The sequence below is a fragment of the Elgaria multicarinata genome, chromosome 4, assembly GCF_023053635.1.
Source record: "Elgaria multicarinata webbii isolate HBS135686 ecotype San Diego chromosome 4, rElgMul1.1.pri, whole genome shotgun sequence".
Taxonomy (NCBI): domain Eukaryota; kingdom Metazoa; phylum Chordata; class Lepidosauria; order Squamata; family Anguidae; genus Elgaria; species Elgaria multicarinata.
Genome location: NC_086174.1, coordinates 106,476,411 through 106,504,197, shown reverse-complemented (window position 1 = coordinate 106,504,197; position 27,787 = coordinate 106,476,411). Strand labels below are relative to the sequence as shown.

The 27,787-nt window shown below is 40.8% G+C and overlaps 1 protein-coding gene across 1 annotated transcript in view; it reads right to left on the bottom strand.

The window, feature by feature from the left end:
• The window catches only part of IBTK (inhibitor of Bruton tyrosine kinase), a 58,576-nt gene that overhangs the window by 9,002 nt on the left and 21,787 nt on the right, over positions 1-27,787 (bottom strand). Inside the window, exons 10-25 of the mRNA XM_063124919.1 lie at positions 27,485-27,659; positions 24,313-24,484; positions 22,263-22,871; positions 21,406-21,492; positions 20,097-20,179; positions 19,970-20,007; positions 12,686-12,782; positions 12,022-12,123; positions 11,369-11,486; positions 8,638-8,698; positions 6,901-7,028; positions 6,130-6,242; positions 3,838-3,986; positions 1,821-1,984; positions 1,117-1,209; positions 669-803 (exon numbers count right to left, since the gene is read on the bottom strand). Of these exons, the coding sequence (XP_062980989.1) occupies positions 669-803; positions 1,117-1,209; positions 1,821-1,984; positions 3,838-3,986; positions 6,130-6,242; positions 6,901-7,028; positions 8,638-8,698; positions 11,369-11,486; positions 12,022-12,123; positions 12,686-12,782; positions 19,970-20,007; positions 20,097-20,179; positions 21,406-21,492; positions 22,263-22,871; positions 24,313-24,484; positions 27,485-27,659 (2,324 nt within the window). The remainder of the gene's footprint in view (positions 1-668; positions 804-1,116; positions 1,210-1,820; positions 1,985-3,837; positions 3,987-6,129; positions 6,243-6,900; positions 7,029-8,637; positions 8,699-11,368; positions 11,487-12,021; positions 12,124-12,685; positions 12,783-19,969; positions 20,008-20,096; positions 20,180-21,405; positions 21,493-22,262; positions 22,872-24,312; positions 24,485-27,484; positions 27,660-27,787) is intronic.

Sequence of the window (27,787 nt, the reverse complement as noted above, 5' to 3'; positions counted from 1 at the left end):
CACACTGATTCTCTGCTTAGAACATTTGGAGTTGTTGCCATTTTCCACTTTAGCAACCAGAGGAATTTTGTGAAGGAAGTCACAGTAACCTATGCCCACATGAAAATTAAACCAAAACTCATTCCACAGCTGATGTAGTGCACTTTACATATACACTGATGGGGAGCTGAGTTAGCAGTGATTGACCAGTGTGCAGCTGCTGTGAAATCATTAGAAAAGGAATCAAAAATAAAATTGCCATATCATACTGCCTTCATACAAATCTATGGTGTGACCACACTTGGAATACAGTGTACAGTTCTGGGCACCAGACAACAAAAAGGAAGGGGTAGATCTGGAAAAGGTGCAGAAAAGAGCAACCAAAATGATCAAGGAGCTGGAACAACTCCATATAAGGAAAGTCAGATCATTGGTCTAACTAGCTCAACCTTGTCTACACGGACTGTCAGCAGCTCTCCAGGACTTTAGAGAACAGCCCTTCCCAATTGCACTTGAAGATACCAGGGATTGAACCTGGGACCTTCTGCATGCAGAGTGTATACCGTTTCCCCTTGCTGTTGAGGTTTAAGTCACAATTGGTTAATCCCGCTAGGATGAAACAAAGCTTATTTTAAAGACTGAAATAGATCCCAATGTGCATTAACATAAAAGCGTAACAAAAAACATACCACACGTTCCCTGATTTTGGGGGTGTCAGTGGCATGACTGCATCTGGCACAATCTCTGGACTGTTATCCTTAGCAGCCATAGCAATCAGTTTCCTTTGCTTCTGAGAAAGCTTACTTCCATGAGAAGTGGGTCTACTAAAAATTAAAGATAGAAATATGAGGTAGCTTGCCCCAGCTTATCAAACAAATTTCAAACAGAATACCAGTCATATAACACGCTGCTGGATAATATGTCCCAGAGTTTTACAAAAGCAGAGAAATAAAGAATGACCTGTTCCTCAAATCCATAGAATGACCTGTTCTTCAAACAATTGTTTCCATAATAACAACATTTTAAAGGGCTGCACAAGGCTACAAAGGCTACACAAAGATTAGAACTTTAATAGGATTTACATTAACACAACTCAGCCTTATAATATATTTTATTAAATCCTTGTCTTTTACTAACCCTGAATTTATCTTTGGCATGCTTCCACATTTTTGCATGTTTTCTTCAATTTCCATAATCGTTCTTAAATCCATAGCAGGAGGACTGGCAGGACTGAATGAAAAGAAATAATAAGTTGTTACTTTTCAAGACATCTATGTTTACTTATATTCCAGATGCCAACCACCACTGAAAACTTCTATATCTTGCATACATTTGTAACCGGATGTATAATTTATGTCTACTTCCTCAATTATGGCAAACCTCAAATAGAATGTTTTCAGGCAAACATTTTATATATATTTTTCAGGAAGAACATACACCAAGGACACTTTTAGGTCTACTGACAAGGCTGAACAGAAGATTTAAAACCCAGCATTTTAGTTAATAAGAAGTTTGGCTATTTTTCTTTTAAAACCTACTGGGAATTAGATCTTTAAAGATAGCAAGTTTAGGCTACCATCTGTACACAGCTAGGCTTGTAATAACTCCCATGGAAAAGGGAGAATTAGCAATCTCACCATAGAGTTGCGTAACTGCCTTTAGCACAATGATCACAGCTACCACAAAATGACCTGGTTATTTGAGTCTTCAATAAAGCATGTTAACAAGTAGTCATATGCAGGCAATGCCTTGCAGGGAAAGTTTCATTCCAAAGGCACGCCACTTGAGCTAAGGTAAGAACGCAGCACTTGACAAATGTGGGATACAAGCCAAATACATACCTGAAAGAGCTGATAACCCAATTGGAAGAACTTGTAGAAGTGTTTTTGTTATTAGGAATGCAGCATGGAAGAGAGATTTTTTGCACTGATGTTCCATCACAGATTTTTACCTCTTTATTAGCCTGTGGAAGGACTGCACTGGAAACACATATTTTCTCTTTCACCTGAAACCGAAACACACTAAAATTACACCAGATTAAGGAGTGGTCATCTGCACTTACAGACAAAAAATAAATTTAATATATACTGACTGAGATCTACAGAGTTACCTTGGGCATGTCTAGAGGGATTTCCCACCCCGACCCCCTGTCAACAGCTACTCACGTCACAATGCACTGCTTTTAGCACCTTCAAGTTTTAGAAATGGCTCGCCATCTGACAGTATTTGGGGGTTAACATATCTAAATCCTTGCTCGTTTACATGGTACTCTGGACTATGCTGTGAATTTAATGACTCCATATTCCAACAAGTTTAATCACGGGCACAGTTCCCCTCCTTATACTTTTTAAAAAAAAAAAAAAAAAAAAACCACTGGTATTTATAAGTGCTATATTTCCCAAAGAGGAATAACTTCATTATAACTTCTTCAACCAGTATTCTTTAGCCAAATAATGGAAAATCGTTGCTCATAAGTCATTTGAAGTTATACAAATATATTAAAGCTGAAACATAATTCTGGATGAGATGGCAGTTTTGTAGACTGGGATGCTGGCTGTTCTGGATGGTGGTATCAAGCCAATCCTACATGGCATTGCACTTCTATTAAAGGATCAGGGGTACCATTTGGGGGTTCTCCTAGACTTGGCGTTATGTGGTAAAGACCAGGTGGTGGCAGTGATAAAGGATGTCTTAGAATCATAGAATCATAGAATAGCAGAGTTGGAAGGGGCCTAACAAGGCCATTGAGTCCAACCCTTTACTCAATGCAGGAATCCACCCCAAAGCATCCCTGACAAATGGTTGTCCAGCTGCCACTTGAATGCTTCTAGTGTGGGACAGCCCACTACCTCCCTAGGTAACTGATTCCATTGTCGTACTGCTCTAACAGTCAGGAAGTTTTTCCTGATGTCCAGCTGGAATCTGGCTTCCTTTAACTTGAGCCCGTTATTCCGTGTCCTGTTTATCAACCAGGGATGATACACTAGCTGCAGCCCTATTTAGAACTGCCGTACCTAGTCACACTAACCCACTCCCTAGTTATCTCTAAACTGGCTTACTGTAATGCGCTTTACATTGGGTCGCCTTTGAAGCTAGCTCAGAAACTCCAATTGGTGCAAAAGGCAGCCAGTAGAATGCTGATATGGGCTAGAATATCTAAGCATCACCTCCTTTGCATTGGTTACCAATTCATTTCCAGTCTGACTTCAAAGTGTTGATTATTACCTTTAAACAGCCTGGGGCCAGTTGACCTAAATGATCGCATTCACCCATGCAATCCTGCCTATACATTTTGATCATCATAAAGAGCTCTCCACATGCGCCTTCCTTCCTGCTACTTTGCAACTTACATCTTCAGCAAAGCCAAAGGCCATTAAAACGCCTTAAAAATGATGTTCAAGCCGGCCTGAACGGATTGTTAATACATATGTCACACTCTCAGCCTCAACATGGCTTAACTTGCTCTAGTTTGTATATTTATGTCTGCTTAGGTCCAATACCTTGACTGTTTGTATGCCACTTTGGGAAGGTCTCTCTGGAAAGCATGATATCAATGAATTGAATTTTTTTTTTAAAAAAAAATGCTTTATACAGCATACCTTCAGAGATTAGAAAGCAACAGCTTAAAGCAGAGAAGATCTGCACACTATTGAATGATCAACTCCATATAAATGAAATGCATATTAATCCAACATAGTTGCACAAAATTATGCCCAGATTAGTATTTCCACAAGACAGAGCAATTCTTTTTAAGTCAGTTAGTACAAAAAAAGGTGTGGTTCATTTGTCTCTAAAAGTATTAGAAGTTGTGTTTAATTAGCAAGCATCAAGGTAGACTATGGATTAACATGTTCTAACCTCAACCTTATCTGCATGGAATCCTGCTGTGAAATCAGGAGACTGCAAATCTCTGGGACTGTTCACTCCCACATAGCTACCTTCAGAATCAGACATCACCATTTCAGGGAGGGATTCAACAGAATTCGTTTTATCCAGTTTCAATATTCCTGCAAAGATTAGAAGGGGGGAGAGGGGATCATGATTAATTTCAATAAAGAAAGGTGATTATTGATACCATATCCTGGCAATGTAAAGCTTCCAGGGATACAAAAGTCGAGGCTGAGGGAAGGTTTGCTATCCTGTTCAGAAGACACCTTAAACCACGGCTTTAACACAGTGGTTAAGCCAGAAAACCGTGCTATGTTCAGAAGACACCATAAACCATGGCTTTAACCACTGTGAATAAGGCTTTTTGCTTTATTCACCATGGTTTAAGGTGTCTTCCGAATGGGGCCATTGAAGTCATGATGCCTGCAGCCCCCTGCTACTGCATTTCATCTTCAAACTCTGACCCTGCAGATGTTCATCTTACCCTGCCTCCTCTTCCTCCCTCGCTACTATTTTGAACTGCTGTAGGAATAGCTCACTCTGCAAGGTATCGTTTCAGCATTTTTAACCAAATAACCAAATAAATGTTTAAACCAAAGCAAAAAGTTTAACAGACGTTAGTTCTATAGAAGATACATCTTTAAAATGTTAGTGCCAGGCTTAACTAGAGTCAGTACTTTTAAGTCCCCTTGATTTCAACGAGAGAGATTTAAGTACATGTTTAACATTACTATTGAAATCAATGGGACTGGAAAGTGTGAATACAAGCTAAATGGTGGCCTAGATTTACAGTGCAGTTTATCCCAACAGCCTGCAAACCTATGAAATTCAAATCTGTGTCCTTGGTTCTTCTGGCTAATCAGAAAATGAATACAGTCTTAGGGTCAGCTTTAACACAACCATTTTAACTAGGACGTATACTGAGATTGACATAGCCCCAGTAAGTTACCACTCTCTCACATCTAATCACTAAGAGACACAACATATTTTCAACTGTATCATGATTACTGAATTAAGTGCATGCATTCTGCATGGAGCCTTGAGCATTTATATTTTCACTCTGATCTACTCTTTCTGTGCAGAGTGACATTCCCCATCAATCATTTGCTTGGGTATGTTCCTACTTCCTGGCTGTCAGCATATCCTGTCATTTCTTGCAGCCGTTTATTTCTGCAATGCCCTGTTGAGGCTTTGCTGGAGGTAGCGTCATCCACTATGCAAGCTGCAATCACCTCAATGTATTGTGATCGTTTCATAGAAAAGCCATTTTAATGTTTGTGTTGCACAATACACTGAAGTATTTTATTTTCATTTTTAAATCTCAATTTATTCTATTTCATCATGGACTGTTGAGAGCAAACTCTTGGCCAGAGAGGGAGGGAGGGAGAATAGTGGATGGATGGATGCAATACCTTGCTTAAGCAAATGGACAATTTGTCAATTTTACCTCCACAATGAAGCCGCTTTCAACCATCTGAGGAGGTGAGGGGAAAGCCTTGTCAATTTCAACACCTTCTCTTTGCAGCCTTTTAGCACAATTCACAGAACTTCAGCAAAATGTTGCATATAGCCAGCAGTGAAGCCAAAAAATAAAGTGGCAATCCAATAATACAGAGAGCATCAGTATTCTCTTGGTTACATGATCCCTGCCTTTCCTGGGTGATGGCAAGGAGAGGGCAGGGAGGTAACTCATCATGGATGCCTCCTCACACTAAACTGGGAATCATATAGTTCCCACAAATTCTGTCAAATAGAGAGCATCCTAGAGCAGCTCTCCAACCGGGCACCCTGCAGATGCGTTGGACTTCATCTCCCAGCATTCTCCTAGCTTCCAGGAAGGTTATGTGCAGAGTGGCCTACAGTCCCCGCCCTTATCCTTTCCCAGGCTTCCCCAACCCTGTCTGGGAATTATGGGAATTGCAATCCAGCACACCTGGAGGGCGGCAGGTTGAGGAAACCTGCTCTAGAGGGACATCCATGGGTAACTCAACCACGGTAATGAAGTCACACACGAGAAAGCATTCGCATGAACAGCAGCATCACATTACAGCGAATGGATCCACGCAACGTAAAGCAACTAGACGTCACTCATGTTGAGATCCAAGTTTTCTTGAGTTCATTCTGGCATCACAGAACAAACAGCAGTTGAAGGCCATCAGAGTAATGCACACACTGTTCTTCTAAGTATGCAAAGGTCAGCTGTAAATCACTTAGAAGTTATCAACAAATCAGCCCTATCGAGAAAATGTCTTTTCCACTAACCTGTGGAGGGTGGACTTTGTATAATATCGGATAGATTGTACCCCCCTGAGCTGTCTGACCGCCTTCGAGGCTTCTTTTTAGCCTTTGCCTTCGCTTTTTTGAGAAGAGCTTCCCTGATTTAGAACAAAAGCACACATTTATTTAGATTTCACTCACTTTTCGAATACGGAGTGTCAGCTTTTCTTATTATGTTCCCACAGATTAAACATTTCCCAACATCTGAACTATCTCTTTTCCAACACAACCTTTGAAAGCTACTTTAGACATTTAAACATGCAATAGGAATTGAAGATTACTTGCCATTATAAGATTCCTTCAGAACTCTGCAACCCATCTTATGCTATAGCACAGAGTAGGGCACCTGTGTCCCTCTAGATGATGTTGGGGGAAGCCAACTCCCATCATCTCTGAACAGTGGCCATCTTGGCTGAGGCTACTTTAACATTCTCCACCTTCTCTTGTTTGGTTTTGAATTTATGTTGGTAGCTTTATAATACCCAGAAAACGTAACAAAACATATTCATAAAAGAAGTACCTTAATATAATATCAACCCTCTTTTGCTAAACTAAAGGTGTCTTAGTTGTAACTACTGGAAGAATAGTTTATTATTTACCATTGAAAATTTCCTATGTGTTTGTATTCTGTACAGAAGCCACATTACTCCATTTAAGCTGCTCACTTTCTGCTTAGGATCCTTTAAAACATTAATAGTGACAAACCAGGCCAAGAGACCTAGAAATAATCTATATCAGAAGAAAAAGGACTCTTACTGAGAAGCTTGCTCTGTACTTATTTCTTCTTTCAGGAAGACAAAGGTTTCTCCTTCCACAGGCTCCAAAGAACTAATATCTGGGCCATCTTGGTATGGTGTAATTACTCTTCTGACCATAGCAGGAATCTGCAACATCATACATTATTTTTAAGGTGTACACTAGGAAAAGCATGTAGGAATTGAATTCCTATTTTTAAAATCTCTGTCATGTATTTTGAAATCCCATAAAACTCATACTTTAAAATATGGTGGGATAGAAAAAGCTTTCCATACTGACTTACTCTCAGGAATTGTATTTGCATATGTATACGCTTGTGGCAGGGTAGAGAAGCTTTCCATTCTAAATTAATCTAAGGATGTGTATTTGCATATGTATATGCTTGATAAAGGTATGTCACAGAGCAGTACCCAAAGGCACACACACACAGAGAGCCTTATTTACTAAATGGGGAAAAATCTGCTTATTCCATTTTATTCATCCATTATCAGTTGCACAATTGTAATAATCTTTACAGCCATAGCATGTTAATGCCACGTCCAAATAAGGAGGTACAGTAGGACATTCTCTAAAGCCACTACAACTGAAAGGAGAATAAGCTATGCCATTGGCTAGGCTATTTTTAAAAAGAAAACAGCTCATTCTAAAGCATGACCCCCTCTAGTGTCTGCTGAGTAGTAGGTTTAGAAACTGCTTAATCAAGGCTCACCAGGCATTTGCAACTTTACTGGGATCATTCTACAACATATTGTCCACGAAACCAATTAAAGGATAACATAGATATCAGTGCTAAATGATTACAAAGAGCATAAACAAAAAGACAAATCATTACATAGATTAGGAAGCTGATAGCCCGCGACCCCATCCATACAAGCACGGGAGAAGCACACGTAGTTGTTATTCTCCGCAGTATTCTGAAATTGGATCTGCTCCATCAGTGTTACATACCAGAGCCAACCATCCCTAGAACCTGGCTTTCCAGTGCCTGAAAAATAATACTTCTGGGGGAGCGGGGTAGAATCAACACCATTAATGAGAGAGACTTGTTACCAGCCCCTTTCCAGGCTCCACCTGCCACTACAGCTTTATGAGCGGGAATGGGGAGTAACTAACCCATAATACTGGCTCCCCATGAGAACACTCCACCAGCACAAATAAAGCCCCAGTCCAAAAAGTATCACACCCAGTTTCAGAGTTAACTACATCTGAGAACCGAATTAATGCAAATCCCAGCTCGAGCTGCACAGCTTCAGAGCTAACACCACATCAGAGAACCGAATTAACGCAGCTCCCTGTTCGCAACTGTGGAGCTGCGCAGCTCCGGAATTAACACTACATCAAAGGACCAAATTAATGTAGCAATAAGGAAGTGCATAAGCACTTAGACTTCTGTCAAAGGGAACTCTAGAAAAAGGAGAGAATGGGGGAAGGAGCAGCCTACATCACAGGCACAGCCACGGTTCAGTGCAGAAGCCCAGTGGCACATTGCAGAGCAAGCCACTTTAACTAAAAAGAACAGAGGAAAAGGACTCTCAGATACTGCGTCTTTTCCAGGCAGAAGCGGTTGTTTGGGAGTGCTCTGGCCACAACATAATGTGCCGCAAACGACGTCACAATGCATCCAAGATGCAGGAAAAACCCTGTGAAGACAGCCCATGTCCAAAGCTGGTGAAGAATTACATAATTCAAGTTGTTTTAAAATGTAGCCAGTTTTAACTAATTAATGGCAGAACTTACCATTTTCCTGTAAGAAACAGAAAGGCCCTTCAGAACATCATCACTTAAAACATCCAGAGCCCTAAGAAAAACACACATGATATGCCAATTCAATTCAGTGGTAGTACTTCTATCCAGTTGTGTCCAACTAAATGAATGAAACGAATGGAAACCATACTGACTTCTACATTGCCTTTTCAAACTCAGATCCTAAGTGTGTGGGGTCTATTTATCATGGAGTTCTTTAGAGAACAGGAGTCTAAAGTGATAGGGACACATAAGGGGTTTTACAATGCCAAGCAAGTATTGTTAACCATTTCTTGGCTTAGTGCAGTTCCAGAATTATTATGTGCTGATTTTCTTGAATAATGGTATAAGCAGTGGAGGCTTGTGGCCAATCTAACTGGTGAGGCAAAAAGGGGGGGGGTCACCAGAGGTGGACCCAACAGCACCTATGTTGCTATACACAAGACTTTTGCTACATAGTTCAACCCACCACCCTCCCAGACATTCCTAGCAGAGCTGGCTTTTCCAAAATTGAAAGTAAAGGCAGGTGGGGGGAGAGAGAAAAACCTACTTCTCACACATACACATGGTTACATGGGAGTAAGTCCTATTGAATTCAGTGAGACTTGTTTCTGAGTAGACCTACTTAAGGGAAAGGAAAGGAACCTCTCGTGCAAGCACTGAGTCATTACTGACTCTTGGAGGAACGCCAGCTTTCGCTGACGTTTTCTTGGCAGGCCTTATAGTGGGGTGGTTTGCCGTTGCCTTCCCCGGCCATTATTACCTTTCCCCCAGCTAGCTGGGTACTCATTTTACCGACCTCGGAAGGATGGAAGGCTGAGTCGACCCGAGCCGGCTGCCTGAAACCAGCTTCCGCTGGGATCGAACTCAGGCCGTGGGGAGAGTTTCGGCTGCAGAAACTGCTGCTTTACAGCTCTGCGCCACACGAGGCTAGACCTACTTAGCATTGCTGTATATATCCCATCTTTCAAAAGCACTTGGCACACAAGCAAATAATGCCAATGTGTATTCTCTAACAACAACAACAACAACAACAACAACAACAACAACAACAGTCATCATAAGTTGCAGCACCATAAACTGAAAAGGATTTATGTTAAGGATAGAATCCACCCACACCAAACACTATATACTATCACAAACCCACACATGTAAGAATTTTTTAATTTGCATATCCTTCCCTCCTTACACACACACACCCCATGCTCAAATACATTTTTTACACAGCAGGACAACACAGCCTTAAATGCTTTCCCTAAGCCCCATTTATTCAGTCACAGACCCATGGAAAGATTTTTAAATGGATTAATTGGACTCTGATGGGAATGGATTTTTAAAACAAAATTATTTGCACTGCAAATAACACTGCAAGTAAATGATTCATCGCCCACCCATAAATGAACAAAGGAGATCAGCAACTACCAGCAGCAAGAAACGTAAAAAGACAGCAGTAAGATCATTCCAGAATGATGATGATAATGATGAAGAAGGTGGTGATGGTGATATTCTTTAGCCTGTTTGACTCCCTGCCCCCCCCATGAGCCTTGAGGAGTTAGCACATGCTGCTGCCACCGCCACTGCCTCACACTCACACAGCACCTGCTCAGAGTGAGTGGGCCAGTCAGGCAAACGTTAATTGAGCCAGCAAACCCACTATATTAACTCTAAATTTTTAGATACCCCAGGGGGGTCAGAAAGGCTGTGGGTAAGGAACCTTTGGCTGGCCAGCAGAGCTCCCTTCAAAGTAAGCATGTCGTTTTTTTTATTTTTGTGAACTGGCAATAGGGTTGGACTGTTGCCCGCGCCTGTGCTGCTGCTGAAATAGGAGCCCTGCCCAATCCTCAAACAAGCACAGGAGGAGGAGGAGGAGAGAACAGCCAGGGAGACTAGTTGATCACCAATAGGGAAGTGGGAGGGGGAGCCTGAGGGAGAGGAGAGAGAGGCGTTGATTCCCGATAGAGAAGGTAATGGAAAGGAAGGGCGGAGGCCTAATTGCCCCAATGGGAGAGCCACCACAGGGTATAAGCCTGGGGGTGGGAATGGTACAATGGCTCTCCAGATAACATTTCCCAAGCCCTGGCAGCAAACATACAACAGGTGATACTATGATGGTACAGAAAAGGTTCTGCTGGTGATGTTGAAAGGAGATATTTTAAAAAGAGAAGCGCGACCTTGACAGAGTAGAGATTGTTTAGACATAGGAAGCAGCATGTACAAAGTGCACAAGCAGCGAAGTGGGTCAAACAGTAGATCTTACAAGAGTATGCAGAGGGGGATACAAATCAGGAGAGAGGGGTAAGAAAGCAGTGGAAAGTCTAAAGTGTAAGGACATGTAACTTGAGGAAAAACGAGGTTACAATGCAGTCACAGAGTCTTATGGTATCTTAATACTAAAGATTATCAAATTTACTATAGCATAAGCAGTACAGTTACCTTTACAGAACCTCCAAAACTGTTTCCCTACCCCATTTTGAAAAATATTTCGGAATTTGATGCAAGCACTCCTTAAAATGAAACCCAAAGGGGACATGCCACTTGCATGCAGTCAGTTTCATTTTAAATGGTTCATGCGCCATATTTCCAAACTGCTTTTTAAAGCGTGGGGTGGGGATGCCAAAGAGGATATACCCAAACATGCAGATGCACACGCAGATGCTACCTGTACCCTTCTGGATCATGTTTTAAGAAAAGGAATGGTGCACACAGAGCCGGGGCTTGCTCTTACCTTGTTTCAAGTACAGCTGCCATGTTTAATACTATGAATTGCAGGCAAGACTGTTTCAACTGCTCAGCATTATACATGGCTGAAAACTCCAGAAGCTCAGCAGCATTCTTTAAAGTAACTGGAATTGAAAAAAGCAGGTTACCTACCTAGATCACAAGATCAACAGATTGAGACAAAAGGGGGGGGGGACCAAGACATTGCCCATCTACTGTCTGTAATAGGTCACCAATTTACAGCGAAATTCTTACATCCAAATGCCTGTGTATTGCACAAGATGCTGGGATATGTTCTCGTCTAGGGTGCATACTCGGATCATGTTGGGCACTAGCAAGACCTTTGAGATCTATATGATTCAAGCACATAACCTGAAATTCCCTGTGTGCTCCTAGGGCTGCATATTGCAAAGAAAGTTGGGTAATGGACTATCTGCCTTTCAGAACACTTGTCCACTAAGGAAGCCCTGACAAGGTTCCATGGAGCAAAAGAAAACCACTGGGTCAACCCATTTATTTTAAGAACAGGCAAATGCAATGATATATAATTTTAAAAATTCTGAAACAGATGTTATCCATTGACATTCATGTGAACTATTACATGATTTTAACACAAACAGGTAGAACTGCAACAAAATTCTGAAACAAGATGTAACTCACGTTTTTCTGTAATGGCTACCTCACAGATTTCTTTGAGTCGTAACATGAGGAGCTGGTCGGCTACCACAAGAACATTGCAGATGAATTCGACATTTTGAGATTCTGGAAATCATTGGAAAATTATTCCTTGGACAAGCTTCCAGTTCGCTCTATTTATTGTCCATCTGCTGGCTGAACCAATACATTCTAACATATGCAGTATGAGTCAACTCACTCATCACTAAGTGGTTTCAAATGATTGGACTGGAATGTGCAAGCTGCTCCCCAGAAGTACTCTTCCTATTCCTCTGCCAACTTCACAAAACAAAACAAAATTTCCTGTCTTCATCTCAGCTTTCTACAAGCCCTTTATGAACTGCATTTCCTACTTCCAGTACCTGCCTCTTCCCTTCCATTGTCGGTTCAACGTGGCAAAGGCAGGATGCCACTTTTAAATAATCAGACTTCTCCCTGTTTAATTAGACCTGTTTTTAAAACCCTACACTCATTTGCAATGGACTTGCATGCCATTATTTCATCCATGTATTTTAAACCCATTAAGCTGATCCGTGGCTATCAATACTACTTTCCTACCCTCTTCCCAGTCACTGTTCTCAAAGCACCAGACTTCCAGGCATGCTAGACATTCATATTCTAGGAATGCCAGAGATGTTAGGGCTCTCACCTTTTACTGTAACAGCTTCATCTGTGTAAATATAATCCAGGATGACCTGCAGGATGTCAGAGGGGAATGGCATTTCCAGAGCTGCACAACGTGATGCCTAAATGGAAGCGATTTTAAACAAAAATTTCAAGTACTGCTCCACTTTAAGACCTAGCAGAATTTCCTAGTGAAGGAAGTCTTCAGATTTCAAATGCAATATATGCCGCTACTAACACCACACAACCCAGACTATATATCACAAAAATGTCTTGGCATCATTTTTGAAAATCAAGAGGTTGAGGAGCTCTACGTTTCAGGCAAAGAATGTTTTACTTGAAAGATCATTCCTGATGTAGAACATGTCTCCAAAAATTTCTGACAGCTGAGTAGTAGGTTTTTTTCTGGGTAACTGGGAGGCACACACTTGACTTTGACACTTCAAAAGATTTAGAGGAATAGAAAGACTTGGAGAAAGAGTAACGATACCCTCCAAGAAACATACTCCCGGTGATTCTGCACGAGCTGAAGTGCTGCTAGTGCTGGACCTTGGGGCTGACGTCCAGGGCCAGGCAGGCCAGGAGACCCCAAAATGACCGCAAAGAGAGCAGCAGGTGATGGGGGCAGCAGTGTCAGACCAACATGGCAGGTCAGGGCCCTACTGGAGCTAATGCTGCTCACTGCAGCATCTTTCCTTATTTTTTTTAAAAGCATTGTATTTATTTAGGTATTTATTTATTACATTTTTATATTGCCAAATAGCAAAAGCTCTCTTTTATAGTCAGGGGTGGCTAAGATGTTCATGGTTACCGATCCTTACTTTATTATTTTAACTTTAACAAAATGGTGCTTATTCTCCAAGTAAATGTGCTTAACATCAAATGTGCTGAAGCAAATGGCATGTTATTCTTGTAATCATGATGGTGGTAGGATTTAAGTGAGTTTAGAATGCAAGAAATTTAGAATGAGTTTAAAGTGCAGTCAGTTTGGAGTGGGGGGGGTTGTTCTAACCTATCAGGAATGTAGAAGCAGTTGTAAAGCATGGAATGGCAGGAGAGGGGGGAGAGAGAAATGCCCAGGGCATGACATGACCTAGCTGCACCACTGTGCATGAGTCATGGTTCTGAGCATGCCTCTTGTTTGGAAGATGATGTAAAAGGAAGCCCAAGTGGATAATGATCCAATCACACCCAATCAATAGAATTATCCATTTCCAACAGAGGCTGACTGGAAGGAGGCAGGCCAGAGCAGTGAATCATACTAAGTTGTAGATGGCAGCCTCCTCTGCATATACGTAAACTGGGTACACGGGATCTTTTAATTTCTCATGGCACACAATATGGAAATCACTGATGTAGAGGATCCATGCTTCATCAACTGCTTTGAACTATCTAGCCAAACACAAAGAAGAGGGAAAAAGGCTGTAATGAGCATAGCTTTCTGTAGACATAACAGAATTATCTCAAGGTTTTTGGTAAGTGCCCCATTTTGAAAATTAAGCACTAAGGGATTCCAACATAATATTCACAACTATTAGTCATCTACTGGCACTTTCAGTACAGATAAATCATATCAAGTCTTTTCAGGCTTAACATTTTCAAGTTTTATTCAACAAACCTGGATTCAAGATGGACTTTTGTAACAAGGAACTTCGAGTTTCTTGGATGTGGATTTGGATTACAGTTGCATACTTTTAACTCTAATATTGACCTGGTTCACATGCAACAGCAGCAAAACATGAGTTAATCAACCTTTTCAGCACTTCACTGAGTCTCCAGCTACTCTAGAGAGAAGAGATATTGGCTCCCCCACCATACACACACACTGTTTGCAGCTTCTTTTCAGAGTACTTACTGCTGCGGTTACTGTAGTTCCCTGACAGTAGTTTTAAAAAATGCACACATTTAAGAAATGTACACAAATTTAATTGCTGGAAAGTAAATGGAAGGGAAATTTGAATAAATTTAATGGCTGGGAAGTAAATGGAGGGGGAAATCATACACTTGTGTTAATTGCTCCATCACTGCAGGTACACACATTCCCCCGTTTACTTCACAGCCATTAAATATGTGCAAAATTTCCCTTTATTTACTTCCCCGCCATTAAATTTGCATATATTTCCCAGTACCCCCAAAATATGTGCAAATATTCCCAAAAGGTTAAAATAAAACCCTATGAAGCTGGCAGAAAGGGATGAACCAATGGGGCACTAGCTGTACTTCACACACACACACACACACCATGGGGCCCCATTCACTTTTTAGGGGTTTTTCTAGAACTGTAAGGGAACTGCAGTAACTGCAGCAGTAAATGCTCTGAAAAGGAGCCACAAAAAGTCAGGGAACAAATATCTCCCCTTTCTGGAGTAGCTGGAGACTCAAGGAAGTGTTGAAAAGGTAGAGGGCACTGAGAAGTGTCATTTCAATGCTTAAAAGCAAGAGATCCACATTACCTAGGGGGAGATATGGGCTCAGTTCACATAACATTTTTCTCAACGTTGGTGTAACTACTCCGTTGAGAAAAGTGTTGTCTGCAGGGAAAACTCCACCCCACGGTGGAGTTTTTTTGTGTGTGTGTTTGAAAAACTTTCCACCCTGAATCTCCCTACGGTGCAGAGGAGAGTTCTTGCACAATTGTTGTGTTCCATGTTGTCTGGAGGGCTCCGTGGAGTTTACTGTTGAGTGGAGTGGAGTTTCCCAGTGGCCACAGAGTTCCCTGGCAAGAGCGGCGAAAAGAGGGAGTGCTGTTCTAGGAGAGCCGCTGGGATTGTTTTTTGCAGCAATGGCTGATGGGATACTATTGGGAGGACTGGGGGAGGAGAGAGGGTGGAGGAACTGTCAATCAAACACTGCGTTGACTCCACTCTGCAGGAGGCCACACCCACACAACAGTGGAGTTGGAACATGTTGTGCAGGGAATACTCCCTAAAAATTCCACCGTTGAGTGGAGTTTTCCCACTGAGTAGAGAGAAGAGTTGTGTAAACTGAACCACTATCACACATACCCCGCTTTTGGTGCACCTACTTTTGCCGCTTCCCCCCTCCCCTTTTGGTGCTTTTCAGTTGATCCCTGGCAACTGTGCACACTTTAGCCTACGTATGCTGTCTCATCTTGCCAATTCTTTGGTATGTTGCCTCTTCCTCCTCAGCGCTGCCTTTGACAGCTAAATGACCAATAATGTACACAGCATGTGTCCCTACAAATCACATTCTCACAAATCATGGATTAATTCATCAATCCATTATTTGCTGCTGAATGCTGTAGCTTCATGAGAACAGCCCCATTATATGCATACTATTAGAGATATCAACAAGCCACAAACCACACTATTCACAATCAAGTGTAATCCAAGACAAACCCAAACACAATTTACACAATTGACTTACCCACTAATGAATCTCTTAAGTCTAAAACCCAGCCTTTCCCAAACTGGCACTCTCCAGATGTGTTGGACTGCAACTCCCATCATCTCCAGCCAGCATGGCTAATTATGGGAGTTGCAATTCTATATATCTAAAGGATGCCAGATTGGGGAAGGCTGATACAGGCTTTGCCAATAACCCCAAAATTCTATAACTACTACCTACCAACACTCAGCCTGTAGAACAAGGTCTATCCCATCATAGCTAGCAGAACATCTAGGAGCAATAATTTCTATACAAAATAGATATCTGGCAGAACACGTGGTAAAATGCTGTCCACAAAATACTCAAGACAGACAAATGGGGAAGAGAAAGACCCTCCAGTTCAGCATGTCTCTAATGTATGAGCTTAGATATCACACACACACAAAACCTCTGTACTTTCATGTAAGCAATTCTCCCTAGAACAGGAGTTCCTAAACTGTGCACTGGGGTACATTAATGTGCTGAGTGTGAAATGCCATGAGGCACAAGGGAAACAAAACTTTAAATAAAACTCCAACGCATCTCCACATGATTCATTGCTCTTGCTTTTAATGACCGTCCCCATGCACTTAGAGGTCATTATTTGGGGTCCAGCTCCAAAAGCCAGCACAGTTCAAAGCTAGGTTGGCCCAACAGATAGGGTGTTCTCATCCTCTGTTATGAATTCTCCCTACATTCCCATTTTTAGGAAGTCAGCTAAAGTGACTCTTTCGACACTAATTTTTTCCCATGCACACTGAATTGTTTTATTAGCAATTGCTGCTTATTTTTAACTAATATTATTGTTATTTAAGTTCCAAGCTACCCTCAAGCCTTTTTAAAACTTCTTCTTCTTCTTCTTCTTCTTCTTCTTCTTATTATTATTATTATTATTATTATTATTATTATTATTACCCGCCTCTCCCTTTGGATCGAGGCAGGGAACAACATTAGTGCAGGAATCAACACATTTTTAAAAACTCTTGATTTTACATTAATCTGGGTAGGCCTGCCGGAAAAGGCTAGTCTTCAAAGCTGCCTTAAAATCACAGAGGGAGTTAATATTACGAATCTCCTCCAGCAGACCCAGTGGCAACAGAAGAAAAGGTCCTCTGGGAAACTGATGTCAGCCTACTCTTGGCTGACTGAAGTAAGTTCTCCCCAGAGGACCTTAGTGTGTGGGGCAGACTGTATGGGAGAAGGCGATCCCGCAGGTAACCTGGACCCAAACCATTTAGGGCTTCAAAGGTAATGACCAACACTTTGTACTTTGCCCGAAAACTAATCGGCAGCCACTGGAGTGATTTTAATGTTGGGGTAATATGCTCACCCCTAGATGTACCGGTGACTAACCTGGCTGCCATATTTTGAACTAGCTGAAGTTTCCAAACTAGGTACAATGGTAGCCCTGTGTAGAGCGCATTGCAGAAGTCAAGCCTTGAGGTCACCAGTGCGTGCACAACTGTCTTTAGGTCTTCTGACTCTAAGAAGGGGCGCAGCTGGCGTATCAGCCGAAGCTGATAGTAGGCACTCCTGGCAGTCGCGTTTATTTGGAGCGACGGATCCAGGCGCACCCCCAAACTGCGAACACAGTTTTTCAGGGATAGTGTAGCCCCATCCAGAACCACTTGACACACCTCCAAACCTAGGTCAGAGCCCGTGACAGCAAGCACCTCTGCTTTATCTGGATTCAGCTTCAGTTTGTTTTTCCTCATCCAGCCCATTGCTGCCTCCAAGCATTCATTCAAAGGAGACACACTATCCTTAGCTGATGCTGTTATTGAAGGCATAGAGAAGTATATTTAGGTGTCATCAGCATATTGATAGCACCCCACCCCATGCCTTCGGATGATGTCTCCCAGCGGTTTCATGTAGATGTTAAACAGCATTGGGGATAGGATGGCGCCTTGTGGTATGCCATACAACAGCTCCTTTTTTGAGGAGCAACTATCCCCAAGCATCACCATCTGGAACCTACCTGAGAGGTAGGACCGGAACCACTGCAGCACAGTGCCCCCGATTCCCAAACCCCTCAGGCGTTCCAGAAGGATACCATGGTCGATGGTATTGAAAGCCGCTGAAAGGTCCAAAAGTACCAGCAGGGACACACTCCCCATCAATATTCATGCGGAGATCATCCACTAACACAACCATAGCTGTCTCAACTCTATATCCCGCCCTAAAGCCAGTTTGAAACGGGTCTAGAAAATATAGTCAGATATCAACTGAAAAAATAACTAACTGTAAAGTTAGTAACTTCTGCATTGAAAAGTGTCATCTCAGGTGATATGAAAGCCCTGGGTGCAGTATTTGATTTGTGATAGCTGTGCCCATAATGCAAGGCATCACTTGCATGTTCACTACTCAGTCACTGCATTAGCATGCATGAACTCCAGTAACAAAAATTTAGATGTTTTGCACATCGCTTATCCACTGTTCCAGGCTGGGATCCAAAGAGTTACTTTAGACCGAGCCAAATGTTTGAATGGGATTTTTTATTTGGAATCTTTGGAATCTTTTATATATGGCAGGAAGGTTTAGGGAAGAGGCTGCTAATCAAGAAACTCAAGCCCACAGTTCCCTTAGGCAAGCAAAAGTAGTTATTGGTTATTTGGATCTTGGCCTTAGAAACATTATGATATTTTAGGAGTTAAACAGGGAAAATGTATTTCAGTGTTGTGTACCATTCCTTGCCCCCCCTCCCCCGGTAATACGAAGACTATAAAATGAATGGCTGCTGAGCCATTTTCAACATATTATTTATTCAGCACAGAAATAAGAAATTTGTAACAAATTCTATCTGCATGGCAAATTTCTCCAGATTACAACTCATTGCAAGAGCAAGCCACCATTTATAAGAACTTACTGCAAGAAAGCAGACTATTTCCCTGTGTTAACATCTGAAGCTGTCTTCCATCAGGTCATATCATTGTCAGGCCAATATTGTCAGGCCATATCAAGGCCAATATTGTCCAGTCTGACCGGCACTGGCTCTCCATAATCTTACAAAGAAAAAGGCTGCCCTATACACAGTCAGAACACTGCTGTGCTTATCTCAGTATAGTATCCAAAGGCCGGGTTCACATGATCAACAGGGCAAACTACACAGTATAGGTAGTTTCCCCTGCTCCTGCGTGTGCCGCTCACATGGCTGGCATTTCCTTAATTGCCTGGTTGCCATATTGTCCGAACCCAGTGTATGGTGTGAGGGGGGGCTTCTATCCCACCCCACAACCTCTACTACAAGCCATGGGTTGTAGGGTGGGTTATAAGCTAACCCTGCCACACCACATACTGGGTTCAGATGACACAGCAACTCACAACACGGTGCAGGTAATTAAGGAAATCCTAAGCATGAGCAGAGTATGATCAGCAGTGCATAGTTTGCGCTGCTGATTGTACGAACCATCGCCAATGGTTTCTCCATGGTTTCAGGCAAGAGTCTTTCTAAGATTGCAAAGCATGTGCTTTATCACTGAGCCATGACCCCTATAATAATAATAAAAAAGCTGCCATTAAAATCCCATCATCAACACACTACAACCAATTTTCCAGACCATGCTAATATACAGCTACTGTAAAGGATTATTTATTTATTTATTTATTTATTTATTTATTTATTTATTTTTATTGAATTTCTGTATCACCCGATAGCCAAAGCTCTCTGGACGGTTCACAAAATTTCTCAAGGTTCCTTGTGTTCAATATTGTTTAGGTAATCAAGTATGTGAAAGTCAAGTTTTGATTTACTGCTGGATGATTTTCATAATCTTACACGACCCTAACCTTTTCTTTTGCAAGCCATTATTACTAAGTTCTGTTTTGTGGATAATTACTTTCACCACACATACCCCAAATAAATGCTTTTGGATAAATTAAAAAGGGAACGCAAGAAGGGGGCACACTGTATTGGCACACTTACCTCAATCCAGGAGCTGCTCAACATGCTGTGAAAGTAGTCTGAAAAGGAGAGAGACTTCATTTTGACAGGCATTAAAAAGACACATAACTAGTAATAAAGTAACCAAAATACCTTACATTATACCTACCAAGTCTTGCACAGAGTACACACTTGTGGCACGGGAATTCCTTTCCATCTATAGACTTCATGGTCACATCACAGAGGTATGAACTAAAAACAACAACAACCAATTTTGAGAAGACTAATTGGTAAGTAGTAGATGGATTCATCTAATTCAGCAGTCTATTCCTCACTATGCTTAATATGCAATCTCAAATTGACTGACTGATTTGATTTAAAAGAAAACAGAAACATCTGAACTGCAAAACACAGCATAGTTCATCATCATGTTCATCATCATGTTTTACAATGACAACCCTGAAATGAAAAGCTCATAGACAGGATGCACTTTTGACAAAAGATATCTTTATTTGAGACTATTCTACAGTCCGCAGAGCTGATGAGCACCATAAACATCGCAACAGGGATATAGCTGCTACCCAGAAGATTTGTAATCTGAATTAGAGATGCAGGAAAAAGCGAAGACTCTCAACAGGGACTGACAAGCAGAAGCAAGGATAAGACAGTGTAGGGAAAATGGCATCATAATGCAAAACAATAAGAGTGCAATCCTATAGGGATGGTCATATGCCTCCGAACTCAGGAGGCTTATGGCCATCCAGTGGAGAGCAGGAAGTGTGGTGGTGATTTTTGCCTCTGCGCTCCTCCCGCTCTGCATTTCAGCTAGACAGGCTTTTTCACCTGTCTAGCTGAGGCATTACAGAGAGGAAAGGAAGGAGACTGGGGAGGCCAGAGGATTCCTCATAAGCCAGACTCCCCAGTTTCCTCCCCTCCCACAGGAATGCCCCGATTACCTTCCATGCAAGGTTGCTTTTGCTACCTTGGAGAGGCAACCAGTGTGGTTCTCTCCATACTGGCTGCAAAGGGGAGTGGGAGGAGAGCTCCGCCTCCTGGGTCTGAGACTTCAGATACAGGGAACCGAACTATCCCACTGTCTCCCAGATGTCGTCAAGGGGCCATAGGATTGCTGTCTAAGGGACTGGTCTTTGCATACAAATCTATGATCTCAGAATTTTATTTAAAAAGATACAGCACAAAAGACAAGGAAGTACTGCTAAATAATTTTCTTCAATATGTTAGATTAGCGATGTTGTAAATATGCTAGAAGTTGCACACAAGTTTTGCCACAACCCACTACATAAAGGTTCAGGAAGATACCAGATACGAAAGAACAGAGGGCTGGAGTGAAGACATAAGTCAGCCTAAAGTTTCCTTTCTCTCTCATACTGGTTCACAAAGTAATATCAGACTAGCCTCTTCAACATTCATCTTTGTAATCCCAACCTCTTCTCTCCCCCAACCATTTTGAAACTCACAATTTTTTCTGATTCAGCTTTGGTTTGTTGCCATTTTTTCTGTTAGCAACATTAATTCTTCCATTTTCTATTCTGACTCCATCTAACCTGCCAAGAAAATAAACCAATAATAAAGAAACTGCATAGAGGCATTCATAGTTATAACAATTGTCCATTGCAAAAATAAGGAAACATTAATCAATTAATAGAAAGCCACAGAAGAATGATACAATATTCAACAAATCTGCATTACTTAATTATTTCAATACATTGTATTGGATTTGCATTTACTCATCATTTTTGGAATTGGAGTAAATGTTCTTGGATGTTCAACTGTCTTCAAAGATGCTACTTGTAGGGCTAGAGAAGTTTAAGTAAAAGGTTTATTGGGGTCTCCTAAGACCAGAGCACCGTACAGGATTAGTATTAGGGTTTCAAGCTGATCTCACCCTGGTAAAAAGTGCCACATACAATTTGTCATGATTTTTTGCTATAATCCGTTGCTGCATAGCAGATAGTGCAGAATTCAATAGTTATACTTTGCAGTGAATGCAAAGGACACCACTTTAGGTGTGGTGCCTTAAATTACATTTCTAAAGCAAAGTTTTAGAAATGGGCTGTTAGATGTTTCAAACAGTGAGATGGGATTGTACCCCATACCTGCCTTTTTTAAAAAAGACTTTCTGTCATTGCAATATTACTACTATTCCATGTAGTAGAAGCCTCCTCAGGAACTGGTAAACCACATGATTGCAAATATACCTTCTGATTGAAGAGTCCTCCCCTCAACAGTTTTGCAGCATGGGCCGAAATGCTTAACCTAAAGATCATGTTTTTAGAACACACACACACACACGTATGCATGGCTGATCACATACCTTGAGCTTAAATTGCCAAGTCCAAATTTCTTTGCAGCAACTTGCAACATTTTTATGAGATTCACTTCTTCTCCAACACCCTTGCATTTCTTAGAAGTGGATTTTGGTTTACTCTTCTGTTTTTCATTTACCATATGCACTTGGTTACTTCTGTAAACCTCAAAAGCAGACTTATTATTAACATCTCCATGAATAGTTATTTTATTCAAGTTTGTAATTAAGGTGTCTTCGTTCTCTTCCATCTTTTCTTTGTACATCATTTTGGGCCTGTGACCATGAATCAGCAGATCACATGAATCTGTGTAAATGTACTGTAGAAGGTACATAAATAAGTCTGGGTGAAGTTTTTCTATCACAAACAGGTCACAACCAACATCATCTTCATCTTTACGGTACAAGTCGGAAGGATCTAGCCAACTGTGATCTGACACAAAGAGCTTCCGGAAAAAATCAGAGCGCATTGTCAAAACATACTTGTGCACAGCGAAAGTCCTGGTGCCAACCTGAAAAGTCACATCATGGATGGTGTCCATGACTTCTGCTTCTCCCAACAATTTGCCAAAATCCTCATGAAAGCTAGATGTTGACACACTTGGAATTTCATATAAACTGGAAGACAGAATTATATCAATCTTTCTTCAAGAAGTCTACTTTTTCGTTTCACCCTATTAAAATCTTCATGCTTAATGCAAGAAAAACAAAAAACAAACTTCTAAATGTTTTTTCCCCTTCTGCCAAACAAACAAGAACTCCCTGAAGTAATTCATCATTACCCTTGAGTTACAACTCCAAACTTACCAATTATAATACTCATATTCAGTGTGTGGGCACAGATATACACCCCACCCCTTGGAAAGAGAGGGTATGTGGGAACACTTTAAGTGTTTAGTGTTAAGTATCTTGGATAATGAATATATTGCCAGCAACATTTTCTGATTCTGCAGACTAATAGCTTTGGTTTTATTATTGCATTTATATCCCACCTTTTTTCCTCTTAAGGAACCAAAGGTGGAGTACATAATCTTCCTTTTCTCCATTTTATCCTCACAACAACAACCCTGTGAGGTAGGTTGGGCTGAGAGTCTGTGACTGGCCCAAAGTACCTGGATCTCCCGACTCCCAGTCCAACGCTTTAGCCACTACACCACACTGGCTCTCATAATGTAATACATTGTCATACCCCTCCCCTAGGAATCCCATCCCTGAGGCTATGGATATATTTTCAGTGTATAAGAGGGGGGTTATCCTTTCACTTAAAACCTTGCCCCTTATACACCTTAAAGCCCAGTCCAGCTTTTAGACTTTGACCACTCTCAATCCTGCTGCCACCATTTATTCCCAACATATGTCTCACATTGACTATCTTGAATTACAGATACCACATTGAATTTTGATGAACGAAATATAATTTATTAATAACACTTTAAAACAGCAGATAAGATGTATTTGTGTGTGGTCAATAAGGCACTGTAGTTATTGTATCCTTTTTAAAATGCATATCCTATTCTCTACTCCTCTCACAACCTCTAACCCCAAAATAACAAACAGTTCACCCCCAGTTCACCCCTCCACTCTCTCTGACTGACTGACTACAGACACTCCTATTTAAGACACTGTTACCTCATGCTCTCCACCAATCAGTCACCAGCACACCAACATTCCATTCACTCACTCCTGCCTCCCTGCTTAACTCACTTATCGTACTCATTCTACACAATTGACATTGACAACATTATCATATATATATACATACCAACCTGTAAAATAGATTACATGACAGCATTACCATATATACACATACCAAACTGTAAAATAGATTACATCACATGACCAGGCATCACATACATAGCCTTTCATTTGCTGAAGGCCAGACAGGGCACCAACCCTCTTCTTAATAAACCAAGATCATCATCATAACCTTGAGTGATCAACATTAGTGGAGGAGGAGCTAATTGACAGAAGCAATTCTGCACATCACAGTACTATTTCCTCCAGCAGTTTCACGTAAGTTAATTCCAGAACATTTATGGCATAAATAGTTGAAGCATACCTTGTTTTGGGATCTGACTGTAAAACAGCAAAGTTACATCCATTGGGGTCTGTTGTAACACTGACTGCTCTATGAACAAAAGCAAGCTTCTCAAGTCGTATTTGTTCATATACATTATTTATTTCATAAGATGAGTCATCATTTGAGGGATTTTGAAGGTTTGACACAATCTCTGTTAAATATGAAGAGGTTAAACTAATTAGGTGATCAGCTGAGAAAGCAAAAGGAAAGTATGTCATTGGAATAATTCCACTGATTCATTGGAATAATTCCATTGATTCCAATAAGATTGAAAAGTTAGGTGTTTGCTTGAAGATTTTCATCCACTAAAGGCTGGTTCATACATGATGTGCTTTCTAAATATCTCACAAAAGCAGCCAATATCTGCATGAACAACTTCATATTTAAGTTGCACCATGAATACTGATTTTGCAATGAATGCATGGACTGGGCAAGCCAATGAGGCAGAGGGCTACCTTGCAGGAAGAAGTGAAATTGAAGCTTCCATGGTCACAAGACACATGTGGACAAAATTATATCAGAGCCTTAAGATGAAATCTTATTTCCCATAAAAGATTTCAAAATGCTTTGTTTGCTCAAATACCTGGCACAAATCCACAGAACATAGTAAAGCATTTTTTATTTTAGTATTTTAAAAAATTTGACAATCTTTTAGTTGTAGCTTCAGGGATAGTTAAACTGTAATATTGTAGTCTGGCAGCCTGAATTTTATATTAATATGAAGCAATCAATTTTTCAGATTATATCAAAGAAAGGAGGCCCATGATTACTATACTATTATAGTGGTGTAGGTGTGACTCTGTATTGGCACTATCCCAATAAGAACATCCTTTTAATAACAAGCATATGTCCTTTTCCTGACAATTTTATGCACGCCTGCATACTAGTTCAATACACTAGATGGCACAAGCTAGTTAGATTTATTCTGTTGCTCTACAGAAGCAATGTTTTCTCCTAGTACCAAGTTTATGTCCAGTATCAACCAGCAGGGCAGTGAAAAAGGGTTTGCACGAACAAGGTAGAGGTTTCTGTAAATTCTTGAGAAATATAGATATATTGAGAATTTTCACTTTTTGTTTAAAAAGGGAGGGGGATCCCCAAAAATTCTCCTGACAAACATGCACAAACTCTACTGTAAGAACAGAATATTAAAAGGTTAAAAGCCCTGATTTTTGCCACAAGTAAGGTTGCTGAAGAACTGTGTTGCCCCATCAAATAACCTGATTAGAGAGAGCAATGTGAAAACAGCAAGCAAGACAATATATTTAAGCTGTCAAACAGCTTGTATTGGGGAACTATACTGCTTAAATTTTAATTGTTGGGTGCAACTACCTGTCCAACTAATTTTGAAACCTCTGTCTCTATAGCTACAGCATCATTGCAGGGCTGGCAATGTAGTCTCAGGAGAGGAGGTTTAAGTTCACCTCTTCATGCTGTACCTCCCAAGCTGGGAACTACCCATCTGTCTTCCCCCACCCGACTCACATCATTTGGGGGAGAAGAGTGATTGAGCTCTCTGCCTGTGTGTCCTTATCAGCCCTGGGCTTGTATCATTAGAAAGCCAAAGGAAAGTCACAGAAAACCATTGAAAGAAGGTATACTTTGTGCAATTAAAAAAAAACATGCAACTGCTCTAAATCCATGTCCACAGTCAAGCCTCAAATTCAATATTATAGAAACCTAATATATTTGATTTCAAAAGAAATGGTACAAATATCAGGCAAAATAGCCTGAGACCAACTTGTCATGGGAAGGTGCAGTATGAGTTAACAAAGCAACCCACTTCACATGTAATTAACCTATGATTTGCCAGGTCTCATGCCACTGCCGCTTTTCATAATCAACCTCTGTGATGTGTAAACCCAGATACTATGGCCTGGTTCACACATAACAACAAACTAGAGTATTGGTTACTGTTTCATGCAAGCCCTGCACTATGGTTTAACTATAGGTTGATAACCATGAACAATTCAGGAAAGAATCCATAGTTTGTTATTGGGTTGTAAACTTTTGGATGTTCATGGTTAACAACCCATAACTAAACCACAATACAGAGTTCACATGCAACAAGCCAGGATTCAACAACAACTCATACTCAATTCATAAACAACCCATACTCTGGGTAGTAGTAGTAGTAGTAGTAGTAGTAGTAATAAATAATAATAATAATAATAATAATAATAATAATAATAATAATAATAATACCACCCACCTCTCCCTCTGGATAGAGGCGGGGAACAACATTAAATACAACAATAAAATATAAATCAGATACATAAAACTGATTAAAAGAGCATAAAACCGATATAATATTAAAATAACAATCACAACATCGTAAAATTCTTAGGTTTAAAATGCATCTGGGTAGGCCTGCCATTAGTCTTCATGGCTGTCTTAAACTCAGAGAGAGTATTAAGTTGACGAATCTCTTCTGGTAGGCCATTCCACAGTCTCGGGGCAGCAGAATGAAAGGTCCTCTGGGTAACTGTTGTCAGCCTAGTTTTGGCTGACTGGAGTAAATTCTCTCGAGAGGACCTGAGTGTGCGGGACGGATTGTACAGGGGAAGGAGATCCCGCAGGTAACCTGGACCCAACCCATGTAGGGGTTTAAAGGTAATAACCAACACTTTATACTTCACCTGGAAACTAATTGGCAGCCAATGGAGTGATTTTAATTTGATTTTAATGTCTTGATGTGTGAACTAGGTCTATGGATTATTTGTGAGTTAAATGATCTAAAGTTAAGCTACAAGTTAGGTTAACTTTGGGTTGTTTAAACCACAAATAAGCCACACATGTTATGCAACATCTTCTGATTACGCCAATCGGAGGTTGATATTGTAAAGTGGCAGCGGCAAACACGCAGCAGGCAACCTGGGAAGTCAGGGGTTAATTAACCCAAGATTTGCCACCATTACATGAATAGCTAATTTCAAGTCAAGTCAGGTAACTAGTGTTGGATAGTGTTGCAGCAAAAATACAACGTTGTAGTTTCCCCTCATTTATTTGTATGACTTTTCTCAGGAAGAGCAACATAATGTGCATTCATATTCATATTAACACTGATCAACCAAGAACTGCCTGAGTGCATGCTCTCCCCAAGAAGTTCAGTTATGCCAAAATTAATATACTAGAAGTCAAGGTAACTGACCTTTCTTGTCTGAATTTTTATTCCCATCCATCCACTTTCCTTTGAAAGTTTCACCATCCTGTGTAACAAACATCATTTCATTCCTATTTAAAGAAATATCAGACATGTAGACTTGGCGTCCATAAATCCATCGGCACTGCTTCAGAGGATTGTTGGCAGATTTCCAGCAAAACACCTAAAACGTTAGTAAAATGGGAGCAAGAAGAGAATAGATTGTAAGCCATATGGCAGATTGCCTTGTTTTGTTTTATTCTGTACAGCGCCATGAAAATTGATGACGCTTTATAAATAATAATAATAATA